Source organism: Lissotriton helveticus, chromosome 6 (assembly GCF_964261635.1).
Source record: "Lissotriton helveticus chromosome 6, aLisHel1.1, whole genome shotgun sequence".
In the NCBI taxonomy this organism is placed as follows: Eukaryota; Metazoa; Chordata; class Amphibia; order Caudata; family Salamandridae; genus Lissotriton; species Lissotriton helveticus.
In genome coordinates this window covers 170,370,676-170,385,408 of record NC_136067.1, presented here as the reverse complement: position 1 = coordinate 170,385,408, position 14,733 = coordinate 170,370,676, and the positions used below count along the sequence as shown (strand labels likewise).

The following is a 14,733-nucleotide window of genomic DNA, read 5'->3' as shown; positions in this document are numbered from 1 at the left end:
AAACAGTTAGGGCAGAAATATGCCAACTTTCTAAAAGTGGCAGTTTCAAAAATGTAACTTAAAATCTGACTTTACCTTTAAAGAAGATTTTAATTACAGTTTCTGAGACACCAAACCTGAAATGTTCACCTGTTCCAAATCAAAAGTTACCACGTATTAAAATTAATAACGCATTCCAATGTTATCCTATGGGAGAGGTAGTCCTCACAGTACTGAAAAACTAATTCAGGAGTTTTTCATTACTAGGACATATAAAACTTAAAAGTACATGTGCAACCTTTTAATTACAATTCACACTGTCCTAGGTGTTACCTATATGCAATAAAAGGGGAGTTTAAGACTTGGCAAGGGGGTTATATTTCCAAGACAAATTGGCAGTTTAAAACTGCATTCAGGCTGTGATGTCATGCCGGGACACTTTTTAAAGGGCTACTTAAGGTGGTGGAACAATAAGTGTTGCAGACCCACTAGCAGCCTTTAACTTACAAGCCCTAATAGGGACTTATAGTAAATGAAATATGCCAATCAAGTGTAAGCCAATTTTACCATGTTTAAAAGATTGGGCACTAGCACTTTAGCACTGGTTAGCCGTGGTAAAGTGCACAGAGTCCTAAGCCAACAAAAACAACTTCAGCAAAATAGATGGGTAAAGGCAAAACATTTGGGGGAAGACCACCCTAATGCTGGCAGGTCTAACAGTGCAACATACAGCTTTTATCATACGCAATTACACTGTCTTTAGAATGACACCATTTCTATATTAAACATTTACATATGTACATACAGTCAATCTACGCTCTATATGATTGTGGGCCTATACTACCTACAACTATGTAGTGGTTTATAGAATAATTTGAGGAGTACTTGCTTGGATGATGACATCAGTGATGTCATCAATTATGTAATTTTAGATGTCATCAGTGATGTCGTCAAGGATGTCATTTAATATGTCATGAACTATGTAATTTTTGCGATCATATGCACTGTATGTTGGTGGGGTAATTCAAGTTAACTCAGTAAAATATAACTGGCGAATTTCAGCGTTTTTTTGTTTTGTTGTTTTGAAATGTTAGTTTTCATATTATTTCAACAGCTCACTATAAAAATCCTATTACCTTACCTATAGTGCCTATGTAGTTATGGTCCAGTGTTTTCAGAGGAAGGCATTTTTTGTTTTGATTTAATAACTTTGGTGCCATTCAAGGAATCGTATGAAACTTTTCTAAATAAAAATAAATTCCTCTACTTTTGGCTCTTCATCAAACGTTTTGTACAGATTCATTAAGGAGAGACCAAGTAAAAGTGGAGGGCTGGGGGGGGCAAAAGTGCCTTTTCATATTTTATTCACCTAGGAAATTTTGCTCTTTGATACAGAAATAAACAGTTGAACTGAAGTACATCAAATTGGACATTAGATTAGAACTTTACTAAAGGATATGCCTAGCTTTTAAAAAGGGTTGGGCATAGAGAGGTTAAACATTTCCCTCTAGAATGTCTTTTTTAATCATTTGGGGTAGGTCTTGTTTAATCTTTCATAACATTTTTTCCACAAAAGGTATCCACATCAAATTTGCTACCTTTTCTTCAAATGCCTTGGAGATTCTAAATTCAAACATGCATTGTGGATTGCCATGGAGGAAACCATGAAAATAGTTATAATATAGCAAAACTTTGGGCTTTTTTTGAGAAATGGTTAACAAAGTGCTGTTCAATAAACCATCTGGCGTTGCTGTCTAAAAATGTCATCAACAAAAGGTTTTATCACTAGGATCACTGTCTTCCCCACTCTCCGGGGCAAGTGGAGTTGTAAAAGGAAACCTTTTTTACCACATATTTTGCATTTTTCTAAGTGTTGTCTATTTGTTCAATTTATTTTTGGTTTCAACCTACTTGCATTTTGTAGTGGAAAAAGAAGGGAATCTCATGTGTGAACCCTGAAGTCTACATAAGTTAAATACCATTACATCCACCAGAACTTTCTGGTTGCTGGGATACATAGGGCATCATTTATGATGCCCTGCGTCACTTTTACGCCGCCGGTGCTTCACTTTTTGTGACGCACCAGCAGCGTAAAAAATGTGCCTTGTTGCACCATATTTACAAAGTAACGCATCTAGGTAGATGCGTCACTTTGTAAACCCCTGCGCTACATTATACCTACGCCAGGTGTAATGTATGCAGGGGGGGGCGTTCTGACGCAAGAAAGGGTCATAGAAGTGACGCAGTGAAATCTATAATATTTCACTGCGCCACTTCTAGGACACAAATGCGTCAATTTCTTATGCCTGCCTCACAGCAGGCGTAAGACTGACGCAGGCCCTATCACATGGGGCTTGCCCCATGTGAAAGGACACATTGCTGGAGTTGCGTCACTTTTGTGACACACTCCAGCAATGCATCACTTTTGCGCCATACAGATACGTCAGAAATATGGACGTATCTGTAACTCCTTGCGCCATGATGCATCATACTGTAAATATGACACATCATTGGTGTCGCAAGGAGAGCGCAGTGAAAAGGGACGCATCGCTGTTTTTACGAAGCGATGCGTCACTTTTCATAAATGAGGCCCATAGTGGTTGTTGGCTGCCCAAAAACACACAGTACCCAGAGCCAACAACTGAGCTGCAGCTTATAGAGTTTTCATTGTGTACCAACCATGCAGCAATTCCTATTGTAACATCTAATGAATTAGAAATTGAAATGAAGAAAACCTCAGTATTTTTTAAATGTGCCTAAATTCAGGGATAGTGTACATTTGTATGGCTCTGAATTTTGAGTTATTGATGCTGTCATATGATCCAGAGAGCATGTTGGTAAATGTGTTCTTTCTTACACACTGGCTTACATATGGAGGCCAAAACTGGAGAGAAAAGCAATTGTTCTATTATTCTATATTTTCTCACTTCTGATAAAATGACCCCAATTGTGTGGGTTTGGTGATGTGCCTGTGACAGGAGGGCCCTAAAATGCAAAATTGCAACATTTTAAATGACCTTTTGTGCAATGTGGGTAGCTGTGGAACTTGGGAAACAAGAGAAAGCTAACAAACCCAGACATTTCGGAAAAGTAGAAACCCAGGGGAGTTTAGGGTGGTCTGACTTGTGTGAATCCCACTATATTTTATTACCCACAATGCCCTGCAACCCTCAACACTGGCTAGAAGTAAAACACATTCCCTCACATTTCTGTGAGCAAAACCTTTGGACTATGAGGGAATCCAGAAAATTCCTACCACGCAGAAGAGTTACACCTATGTGTTGGACCAAATAAACATGCATGAATTTACCTTTGTGAATCAGACCCAATATATGTATTTATGAGCCCGATAAACGATTTATATCAACAGACTTTTGTTGGTTTATAGTGCATTAGTGTATGTGCAACCCAATAGTGAGTATGAATGAATGTAATGGTTTGAAGGTATAAGTAAATCACAATGGATGAATTCACCTAATGTGTGTCATGATGCAACAATACATTTTTGGACTTTTTGGCCGCTCATATAAAATGTCTCTGTTTCAGATATAGTCTGCTGATCAATCAGCACTTTAATCAAGATAGTAATCGTAGGTGTGGTAAAATAATTGACTATAAAAATAGCCTTCTGTCACCTGTTCTCCCAATCATTCTAAAGCAGTAACAATAGCATAGCATTAAGCTCATAAATAAATACAGCTGTGCTCCGCTGTTCACCTATTCAGCATTACATACCTGCGCAGAGATGTCGATGAGTGTTTGGAGGGGTAAACTCATGCCTTCCCCCGTCTTCAAGAAATCCAGTAAGCATCCTGAAAGAGAGGAAAGTAACACCTTTGCATTGGAAATGAAGCATTCACAAAACAGGTGAATGTGCTTAACTTGCAAACAGTCCCTAGGGATTCATGCATCATTACTAATTCTGTGTCTATGGTGAAACATATTCAAGCTCATAGTTATATGAATACCTTGCCACTTAAGATAATGGAGCACACCTTCTTTAAGTCATAACAACTAGTGACTGACTTTATCATTTATGTCTTAAATTAGTACAGTATGGGAGCATGGCAGAAAAAAAGCCAGGGTCTGCCTAAATGGCCAAATAGTCCTGTTCACATCTATTCAGGCAAGTGCTGAAATAGCTGGATCTGACAAAATGTGCAGCAATACAAAAAAGCTACAGAATGTGGTGAGAGTTGACTCTTAAGACTGTCAGCATTGCACTGATCTATGAGACAGGACCCTATATTTTCCACTGAAAACTCATGCTCTAATGCAAAAGGATGAGTCTCCTGTCTAGAGTGGCTCTTTACCACCTCTCTTTTTAAAACTGACACTAAGGAAGTGTGGGAATAGATAGAAGGTCACAAATAAGAATCTGGATAGTGATGTCTGGTCAAGCGTATTCCAACAATCATATATTTGTTTCCATGATTTTAATATTTTAGTTGTTTTATCAACATGACAAGAAATAAAGAAAATTTCTAGAAGTATTCAAAAAATAACTATTGATGATAGTAAATATCTATGTATTTTACGTTAAGACGCGCAAGCTGCTACAGGTATTACATATACTTTGAGTCATAGGTGTCAGTCAGATTAGATCCAATATATTTAGTCCACTACTGTTGAATCTCTGTCTACGGAAGTTTGACAAGCTATTCCCGATTACTAGTTCTTGTAAAAATCTGTTTGCCAGGAAGAGATTACAATGAATATCACAAAAGCGTGGTAGGATCTGCAGGTATGTCCTTTGTGATTACTTCCTTTATTCTTTGATGATGTGGGTCTCACTTCGGAATTCAACAATTATAAAGGATGAAAAGGAAACAATTTAACAAGCCTATACAGATACATATTCACTGTGATTGAGAAAGGGCAATGGTGGAGTAACAGAGATCCGTGAAAAAAACCAAAGGAGAATAAAAGACGGATTCAGATAGAGAAGAAACAGACACTGATGCAGATGAAGACCGCTCATCGGAGAATGACTCTTTGGCATCAGTGATGGCAACCGGAACTGAGGACATTGTAAAACCTAAGTATCTGGGCTGCACACAGGAGGACACTCAGTCCTGAAAAATGGTCTACTACAGGGTCTACTACGACGAGGATGAGCGATGCTCCTTACTTAAGGATCAGGTCTGGCAGGCTGGGCCAGTGGGTAATGACTTACTGTATGCAACTGACCAAAATGGAATGTCAAAGGTCTAAATAACCCAGCCCAGATGTACAATCCTGTATAAAAGAGAGAGACTACATATAGCTCTCATATAAGAATCCCACCACACCCATAAAGAGGATCCAGCTTTCCAGAAATGTCACAGCTTTTGCAGTGTTCTGAAATACATGAGTCTTTCCGTGTATGTCCACCTTCAGACATGCCGGATAGAGCACTCAATATTGAGGCTGCGCAGTGTGCGTCACACCTCCGTGAGCTTATGGCAGGCATCCTGGGAAGTGGAAGCAAAGTCTGGGGAAAATTAATATCTCAGAGCCTTAGTGATGCAGGGCTCCTTCCCACGAGCCAGGGGAGGACATTGTTCTGATCATGGAAAATTGAGAAGTCGGGCTATAATCAGTGATCTATGGGCCCACTTCAACTTAAAAACGGCTAAAAATGGTCTTGGTCAAAAAGGATTGAAAGCAAGGATTCCACATAGGACGTCATCTGGCCAGTGGTAGTTGACTCCGCAATAACCGTAATGCACATGATATTGCTCCTAGAGCGCTCTTCTAAGTCTTCATTCTTTATGGCAATAGCAACCACTTATTTTTCCAGTTTAGCAACCTTGTGTTGCTGGTGTCGTTTTCGAGTTCAGAGATTCTGCACTCCACGTCATCTATTCAGGCAACCTGTCTTTCCCCATGCACCACCCTAGGCAGACAGGGGTCTGACGGGGCTCCTGATTTGGTTTGTCAGATTATCTCAACAACCTGATCAATTGTCAAGGGGGAAACTCGTAAATCTCATTGTACTTAAAAGACAAAGGCAATGTCTCAATGCCCTCACTAACTGGGGGACTAAAATCAAATCCACTGTATCATTGTAGGGTTGTGGGACTGGCCAGAGGGCCCTGTGGAGCTGTAAGAACAACCAGAGATAAGAGTGGATTAGCAGTGATAGGCTGCTCTGACTACATGTGCCACCGCTGAGAAGCACTTAACCCAAGCGGCACTCACCCACCATAAGCAGGGTCATCCTCAGGGCCCCTCGACCCGCAATGGCTATGTGTGGGAGCATCTCCTGGGTGAGGTAAAGCGGCGCAGTCCGACCAACATGGTGGGTGAACAAGGGAGCCGGCATCAGGCTCGCCAACTGCCCTGGTCGCTGCAAGGCCTCTGAGGTCGGTAGGCCCAACTAGGCCATGGCCGCAGTAATGGAGTGCACTACAGCCCAACTAAAGCTCTGCTTGTTCCCCAGGACTCAACAGGATTCAGGTCACTTCCCCCGTACAAACATGAGGAAGCGGCTGCCTCAGGCAGGTCCCCGTCTCTCAGGATGGCCATCGCCAGGTGCAGCTCCACGCTATACCGCCATCTTGGCTGCTAGAATGGAGAAGACCCCCCAACATTACTTTATTTATATATATGAGCCCCAAATACGTGGCTGAGAACGGAATAGATCACAGAGAACAGGGATGGGATTTTATCCAATCCAGGGGCCTTGCCTGATTTCTGGCCATGTATAGCCTTCCTAGTATCTGCTAAAGAAAAGGTAATTGGACAACTACTATCTAAAATGCGGGACTCTTATTTTGTCACAGATTTGATTTGATTTAAAATTTCTAAAGCGCCCAAAGGTAGCAAAGAAAAAGCACTGAGAATTATAACAGAAGTAAAAACAGCCAAGTTTTCAACTGCTTTCAAAAATAAAGAAAATTAGCGTGACGTTTAAGATCGAAGGGCAATCTATTCCGAAGATTGGAGGTTGTGTAAACAAAACTTCAACCGTCCCAAGCAGTTCTCTTAATTCTAGGAGTAGTCACTGATCTAAGGGACGCTAATCGTAACAATATTTTCGGAGAGTACCACCTAAATTTGCTTTTCAAGTACTAAAGTACTGATCCGTAATGCGCTTTATGAGTTAAGCATAATGCCATGTGGTCAATCCTTTTCCTGACCAGAAGCCAGTGAAGCTCTGTCAGGGTATTTGTTTCAGATTTAAATTTGGGGATTTTTTTGATTAGCTGACAAGCTGTATTTTGCAACTTCTCGAGCGTATTTAAAGTTTTTTGTTTAATTTGCAGATGCAGAGAGTTGAAGTCAAGCCTGGATCAGTCTAATGAAATAACCACTGATTTTTGGAAGTCTGTAGGAAGAAAAGGAAAGTACGACTCCGTCTCCCTCAACACCGGACGAACAGCCACCTGCTACCAGGCCACACCAAAGCGTACCCAAGGACCCTTCACCTGTCAAACCTGCAAATACACATGCCTCCGAACCTGCAGACCACCCACCGACTCTCGCAACAACAACATCAACCACCTCAAGTGCATCCTCCTCAACACACGCTCCATCCACAAGCACACCGTCGAACTGTGGGACCTCCTGGACACAACAGCACCAGACGTCGCCTTCATCACGGAAACCTGGATGAATGCCTCCTCGGCCCCAGACATCGCCATAGCCATCCCCGACGGCTACAAGATCGCCCGGAAGGGCCGAGTCAACCAAACCGGTGGAGGAATCGCCATCATCTACAGGAACACCATCAACATCACGACCATCACCGAAGACACACCCCTCACTGCCGAACACATACACTTCCAGATCCACACCGACCCCAAGACCACCCTCAGAGTAAGACTCATCTACAGACCCCTGGGCCCACGAGCGCAATTCAGCGAAACCATCGCCGACTTCATCAGCCTGCACGCCCTAGCCTCACCAGAATACATCCTCCTCGGGGACCTTAACTTCCACATGAAGAAAAACAGCGACTGCAACACCACCACCCTGCTCGACAACCTCGCCAACCTTGGACTCAAGCAACTGGTGAGCACCCTCACCCACATCGCTGGCCACACACTCGACCCCATCTTCTCTGCCAGCAACCACGTCTCCTTCCTTCAGCCACTCTTCCAGACTACACTGGACCGGCCACAGATGCGTTCATTTCACCTTCAAATGAGAGACTCAACAACACCGCACACAACAAACTCCCCGCAGATGCTGGAGCAAAATCACCACAGACCAGCTCTTCTCATCACTGAACCAGAACTTACCAGCCAACACCACCGACGTCAACAACGCAGCCCACAACCTCACACGGTGGATCTCCAACTGTGCCGACAACCTCGCTCCACTTAAGAACCCCCAGGCGGGACCAGTAACAGGAGAACCCCATGGTTCACGGACACCCTTCAAGAATCTAAGAAATCCTGCCGAGCCCTCGCAAAAACCTGGCGCAGCGAACGAACCACAGAAAACATGACAGCCCTCAAAATCGCCACCCGAGAACACCACCAGCTGATCCGCTCCACCAAAAGGACATCATTCAAAGAGCGACTAGACAACATCAACCACAACAGCAAGGAACTCTTCAAGATCGTTAAAGAGCTCTCCAACCCCAGCGCCAGCTCCAACGACATCACACCGTCACAAGAACTCTGCAACTCCCTCGCCACGTTCTTCCACCGTAAGATTGCGGATATACATGACAGCTTCGGACCCCAGACCCCGCCGCCTACCACCGAACCAGCAGGCCCCACCACCACCCTCAGCTCCTGGACCCCTATCAGCTCCGAAGAAACCATAAGCATCATGAACTCCATCCACTCTGGCTCCCCCTCGGACCCTTGCCCCCATCACATCTTCAACAAAGCCAACACCATCATCGCACCCCATCTCCGGAACATCATCAACAGCTCGTTCGCATCCGCCACCTTCCCCGAGAGCTGGAAGCATGCAGAATTCAAAGCCCTCCTGAAAAAACCCACGGCAGACCCCAAGGACCTGAAGAACTTTCACCCCATCTCTCTTCTTCCCTTCCCTGGCAAGGTAATCGAGAAGACCGTCAACAAACAGCTGACCGCTTTCCTCGAGGCCAACAAATCACTCGACCCTTCCCAGTCAGGTTTTCGAGCCAACCACAGCACAGAAACCGCCATCATCGCAGTCACCGACGACATCAGGACCCTGATGGACAATGGAGAAACAACCGCCCTCATCCTCCTGGACCTCTCGGCAGCCTTCGATACTGTGTGCCACTGCACCCTAGTAACCCGCCTCTGCACCACTGGAATCCTAGGAAAAGCCCGGGACTGGATCATCTCGTTCATCTCCGACAGAACCCAGAGAGTCCACCTTCCCCCCTTCCGCTCAGAACCCACCGAGATCATCTGCGGCGTACCCCAAGGGTCCTCGCTCAGCCCAACCCTCTTCAACACCTACATGAGCCCCCTCGCTACCATCACACGCAAACACCACATCAACATCATCTCCTACGCCGACGACACCCAGCTGATACTCTCCCTCACCAAAGACCCAGCCACCGCCAAAACCAACCTACAGGAAGGAATGAAAGAGGTTGCGGAATGGATGAAGCTCAGCCGCCTTAAACTGAACTCAGACAAGATGGAGGTCCTCATCCTCGGACAATCCCCATCCGCCTGGGACGACTCCACCACCGCACCGACCCCCTCGGATCACGCACGCAACCTCGGGTTCATCCTGGACCCCCTCCTCACGATGACCAAGCAAGTCAACGCCGTCTCATCATCAGGCTTCAACACCCTGCGCATGCTTCGTAAGATCTTCCGGTTGATCCCCGCCGACACCAGATAGACGGTTACCCATGCCCTCGTCACAAGCCGACTGGACTACGGAAACACCCTATACGCAGGAACCACCGCCAAACTGCAGAAACGACTACAACGCATACCGAACGCCTCCGCATGCCTCATCCTCGACATTCCTCGCCACAGCCATATATCCGCCCACCTGAAACTCCCGCACTGGCTCCCCATCAACAAGAGGATCACCGTCAGGCACCTCACCCATGGACACAAAGCACTCCGCGACATGGGCCCCGACTACCTCAACAGCCGCTCGCTCTGCCAGCCTCGCCCTCGCCACCGTCCCAAGGATCCACAGCACCACCGCCGGAGGAAGATCGTTCTCCTACCTGGCAGCCAAAGCATGGAACTCTCTCCCCGCACACCTCAGAACCACCCAGGACCATCTCGCCTTCAGGAAACGCCTCAAGACCTGGCTCTTCGAGCAGCAGTAACTCCCCCCCCTCTCTTCAGCGCCTTGAGACCCTGACGGGTGAGTAGCACGCTCTATAAATGAACTGATTGATTGATTGATTGATTGAAAGTACCATCCTCAACATTCTCATAGTAAACAGCAGGATGAAATCAGTTTATTAGTCTGCTCCACAAATGACAGCTCAGCATCGAATATCACACCTAGATTTTTTACTTTAGGAGCTGATGACTGAGGCCACCATGTTTGGTTCTGGAATGAAACACCTTTACCAAGGAGAACCTCTGTTTTTTGAGAATTCAGCTTTAAACAGTTCCCACTCATCCAGCTGACAAAGGCAGTCATACACCTATTAAACCGCCCTGCAATCTCCTCCACATTACCGGAGATTGACACAGCGATCTGAGTATCATCTGCGTACGCTACTGTAGCAAATCCGAATGAGTGGATGAACTTGGCTAATGGAGTCACATACATATTAAACAGCATAAGGCTGAGAGATGACTCCCGGGGGACCCCACAAGGGAGGGTTAAAGATTTAGAATTAAACTCCCCAAAGGCCACCTTTTATTCTCAACCTCCTAAAAAAGATAAGACAAGGTCGAAAGCTGATCCTGTAATCCCAATAACAGCCAACCACTTTAAAAGGACCGCATGGCTGACTGTATCAAAGGCCGCGGAGAGATCTAAAAGGACCACCGCAGCCTTTGCAACATTGTTTAGGGTAGCTCTAATCTCTTTCTGAGATTGCAACTAGAGCAGTCTCAGTACTGTGGCCTGATCTGAAGTCGAACTGTTCATTCAACATTTTATTTTTCTCTAAGTGTCCAGACAGAATTGTATTGAAATGTTTTTCAATACCTTTTGCTGGAATTGGTAATAGCGATATAGGTCGATAATGATTCTCTATCATAGGATCCAGCGCAGGCTTTTTCAGTAGTGGAAGGACTGAAGCCTTCTTCCAGTCTTCAGGAAAGCAGCAGTCCTTGATAATAGTGTTGAATAGAGGCATAAGAGCCAGGGCTATCTTTTGAGCCACCACACGCATCAGAGGTATGACAAGGCTCCTGATTTGGTTTGTCTGATTAGCTTAACGACCTGATCAACTGTAAAGGCGGGAAATTTGCAAAGCCCGTCATACTTAACAGACAAAGGCAATGACTCAATGCAATCACTAACTGGGTGTATAAAATCAAATGCACTGTAAACCTCCTCCACTCTATCTTTAAAATATGTGGCCAGTTTATCACAGAAAGACTAGCTGAGCGGGGATCATTTGAGGGGGTTAGAACTCACAAATAATTGGACAGTTTTAAAATGCTCTTTAGATGGATTTGCTGCAAGGTACATTTTTTCTGTAAAATATTTACTTATTTCCTCAATAAGCCTTATATATTCCTTTATCAGATTTGTATACCTAGCTTTTTCATTTTTGTCATATTTGGATCGCCATGATTTTTATTGCCTACAACATTTTTGTTTCATTTTTCTCAAAGATGTAATGGTCTTGTAAGGGATCGGTGTATAATTCCTTAAAATATTAAATCTATTTTTGCGGTTGCATATGTACTTCTGGTTTCATATATTCCTTGCGCCTACAATGTGCCAAAATATGACAGAGTAATGAATGGAACATAGGTCTTTCATAAGATAACGAGCGATAAACATTATGTGCAAAATAAAATAAGAAAAATATTTAAGAAAAAAACAGCAATTGACAGATGATGTAGTACAAAGTAAAATAATAAAATAAAAGTAATAACAACCAGCAGTGGACCGGTGATCAAAGCTGCCGGGCATTACGAGCTATCAAGTGTTCCTTCCCTTCGCCCTCAATACTTTGGCCCATTATTGCAGGCTGGTCAATTAATAGTCAACAATGACCCCAGCGGGAGGAGCTACGCTAGCAATCAAGATGGCCGCGTAAGCTCCCGGCTCCGCCGACCTCCGCCAGTAGCTCGTAAATCCTGGTATTTATCTTGAATTTGCACCGGACTCCCGGGTGACTGAGGTGTTCCTGACCCTAAAGGTGCAATCCCGAGATTTCCAGCTTCTCGAATGATGAAGATATGCCGTGTTTTTATTCTCGGCCTAACCCAGCGTTGAAGCCGGGGCCTCGATTTCTAACCCATCCGGGTTGGAGTTGAACAACATCGGCCGCGGGACTTGGGCGGCGTCCGGTCTCCTGAAGTGGAGAATATCCTGACTGACTTGGATGGCGAGACTGTGGTCGGTTGATTCCGAAGATACAGCGGCATGTCGCGCCGGTCGCTGTGGTCGGGGGTCCGTTGCCCGGAGGCTCTGCTAGGCACCCGGGGTCGACGGGCTTGGATCCTTGCCGACGGCGAAGGTGTCGATATCGCGAAATTGAGAGCGCCCGCTGTTGCCATCGACTCCTCCTGTGCCTGATACCCCGTAGTAGTCGACCTCCGGGGTTCAAGACCTGATCTGTCGCTTTGCGAGAGGGGATGGAGCGGGTGGAATATACGCCGTCGCTGCGGAGCGTAATGGCCGCTATTGGGGCGCTCCATTCGCAGGTCACCGCCATCATCCAGAAAATGGTCGTAACAGTTGACAATATCTGTCTGAGACCAGACTACGACCCCTCGATAGGTTTGAAACAAGCTGTGTTACCCGCGGAGCAGGTTAAGCCTGAGACTGAGGGCCCCGTGCGGAAGCCAGATTTGGTGTTTTCTGTCGGCTCCCAAATACCAGCTAGCGAGCCTGGGACTATCATACGCTCATCATGCGCAAGACCGATACCGCCCAAGATGGACATAGACGATCTTATACTCCATTATAAGTTCCTCAGTGACTATCGGAGTGACTCATTATCCTTTTCCGTCCAGTGGGCTCAATCACGTTCTTGTGTCTTCTCTTTGGTGGACAGTCATCTCCGTCGGACTTGTGGACTTCGAGTACTAATATCCTGGTTTCGATCCTACCGCACTGACTTTCACTTTTTGGAACATTTGGATACTTCTGTTGAAATGGCGGTTCGAGCGGAGAGGGCTCGCATGAAAAATCGGAGTGGCCAGGGTTGAATTCGACTGTCTGGGTTTGATAAAATGGCGTCATTTGCTACGGGACTTGTAACCTATAATGATGAGGGAGTCGGGTGGTTTTTACAAACTCCCCCGGTTGGCTTGTAATTGTAGCTTTAAATTGTCTTGATTATATTTAGGGGTGGGTTGCTTCTGGCGGGGGGTAAGGGAGACCGGGGGCCTGTTTGATATCTCCTCCTCCACTCTTTTCCTTCTTTTAGGTTTAACTCTTGGGCGACAGGCACGCTGCTAGTGGGGTTAGGCCGTAGCCATTGCAGGGGTGCAGGGTGGGGGGTTTGAGTTTTTTTTTATTTTGTCTTTGTTTAGTTCTATGGCCTTTGTTTTTTCCCTTTTTTTCTCCTTTTTACGAGAGGTGGGTTGTCTATCCTGAATCGAATTTTCTCTCTTATCTGGGTGTCTACTCTGGTCTTAAATATCCTGAATCGTGTGTGGGCGGGTCCTGCAGACTGATGCTTACCGAGGTTGTTGATTATTCTGTCTCTCCTTTTTCATATGCTTGTCGACGTTGACGTCTCATACTCCTGTGTATTGATTTCTCTGCATTGGCCTATTCACCTACATATGGTTGTAATCTATTCTATTGTATGGCACCTGTTTCTCTTCAATAAAAAGATATAAAAAAATTAAGTAAAAAAAAACAATGACCCCAGCAGAATTGAATAATGCTAAGTTAATGAGAGGGAGTATGCCTAGTACTAAATCTCATGCCACCATTGTCTTACAATCAGCCTAGACTGCCTGGGACCGTTATATAAACATATGAGGCCTTAAATGAACCTCTAATTTCCTCTCAAACGTATAGTTCAAGATTATGGAGTAAATAAAACTAGAGACTATTAGAAATTCCCAAAGCTCGTATAGCTGTACAAGCATTTCCTAAAACTGTAGTATGTTTTCAAAAATAGACGAAAACTAAGAAGGACCATGAAACATATCACTTACACATGATAAAGGACAACCGACTTCTTACCCTTGGCCATGTACTCAGTCACAATATATATTGGTTCTTCGGTGACTACAGCATAGAGTCGAACCAGTTTATCATGCTGAAGGGTCTTCATCAAATTTGCTTCTTCCAGAAAGGCCTCAGTAGGCATACTCCCTTCCTTTAACGTCTTAACAGCAACTTTTGTTTTGTTGTTATAATACCCTAAAAGACAATAAAGCATGGCTCATTTAAAAGTAGGATAGTAATACTGTGAGCATAGTTTGTGAACGACAAACGACCTTCAAAAACCCAAAGTACTTTGATTTAAGGAGTGCAGTCTTATGTGTTAGAGGACACTAGGTAAACTCATTTTATAGTTCAACTTTTGTTAATGAAATGTCCCTTTCAAGTTCAATAACATTTGTTGAAATGTGTTGAAAATATCAGCTTGCTTTTACTTTTTTTCAAGTTAAGATTGTCCAGTGGTGGTAGGGGGGCGTGGCCAGGCGCCGAAGATGACGGACGCGTCTTACTAATGCTCCGCGTTGA

At 44.7% G+C, this 14,733-nt stretch overlaps 1 protein-coding gene across 3 annotated transcripts in view; it reads right to left on the bottom strand.

The window, feature by feature from the left end:
* Positions 1-14,733, bottom strand: part of BLK (BLK proto-oncogene, Src family tyrosine kinase) — a 410,535-nt gene that overhangs the window by 67,741 nt on the left and 328,061 nt on the right. For 2 of the 3 annotated variants that reach the window (XM_078647568.1, XM_078647569.1), the window contains 2 exons: positions 14,227-14,406; positions 3,715-3,791 (listed from right to left, as the gene is read on the bottom strand). In XM_078647568.1, the coding sequence (XP_078503694.1) occupies positions 3,715-3,791; positions 14,227-14,406 (257 nt within the window). The remainder of the gene's footprint in view (positions 1-3,714; positions 3,792-14,226; positions 14,407-14,733) is intronic. The other variant, XM_078647570.1, reaches the window with a different exon arrangement.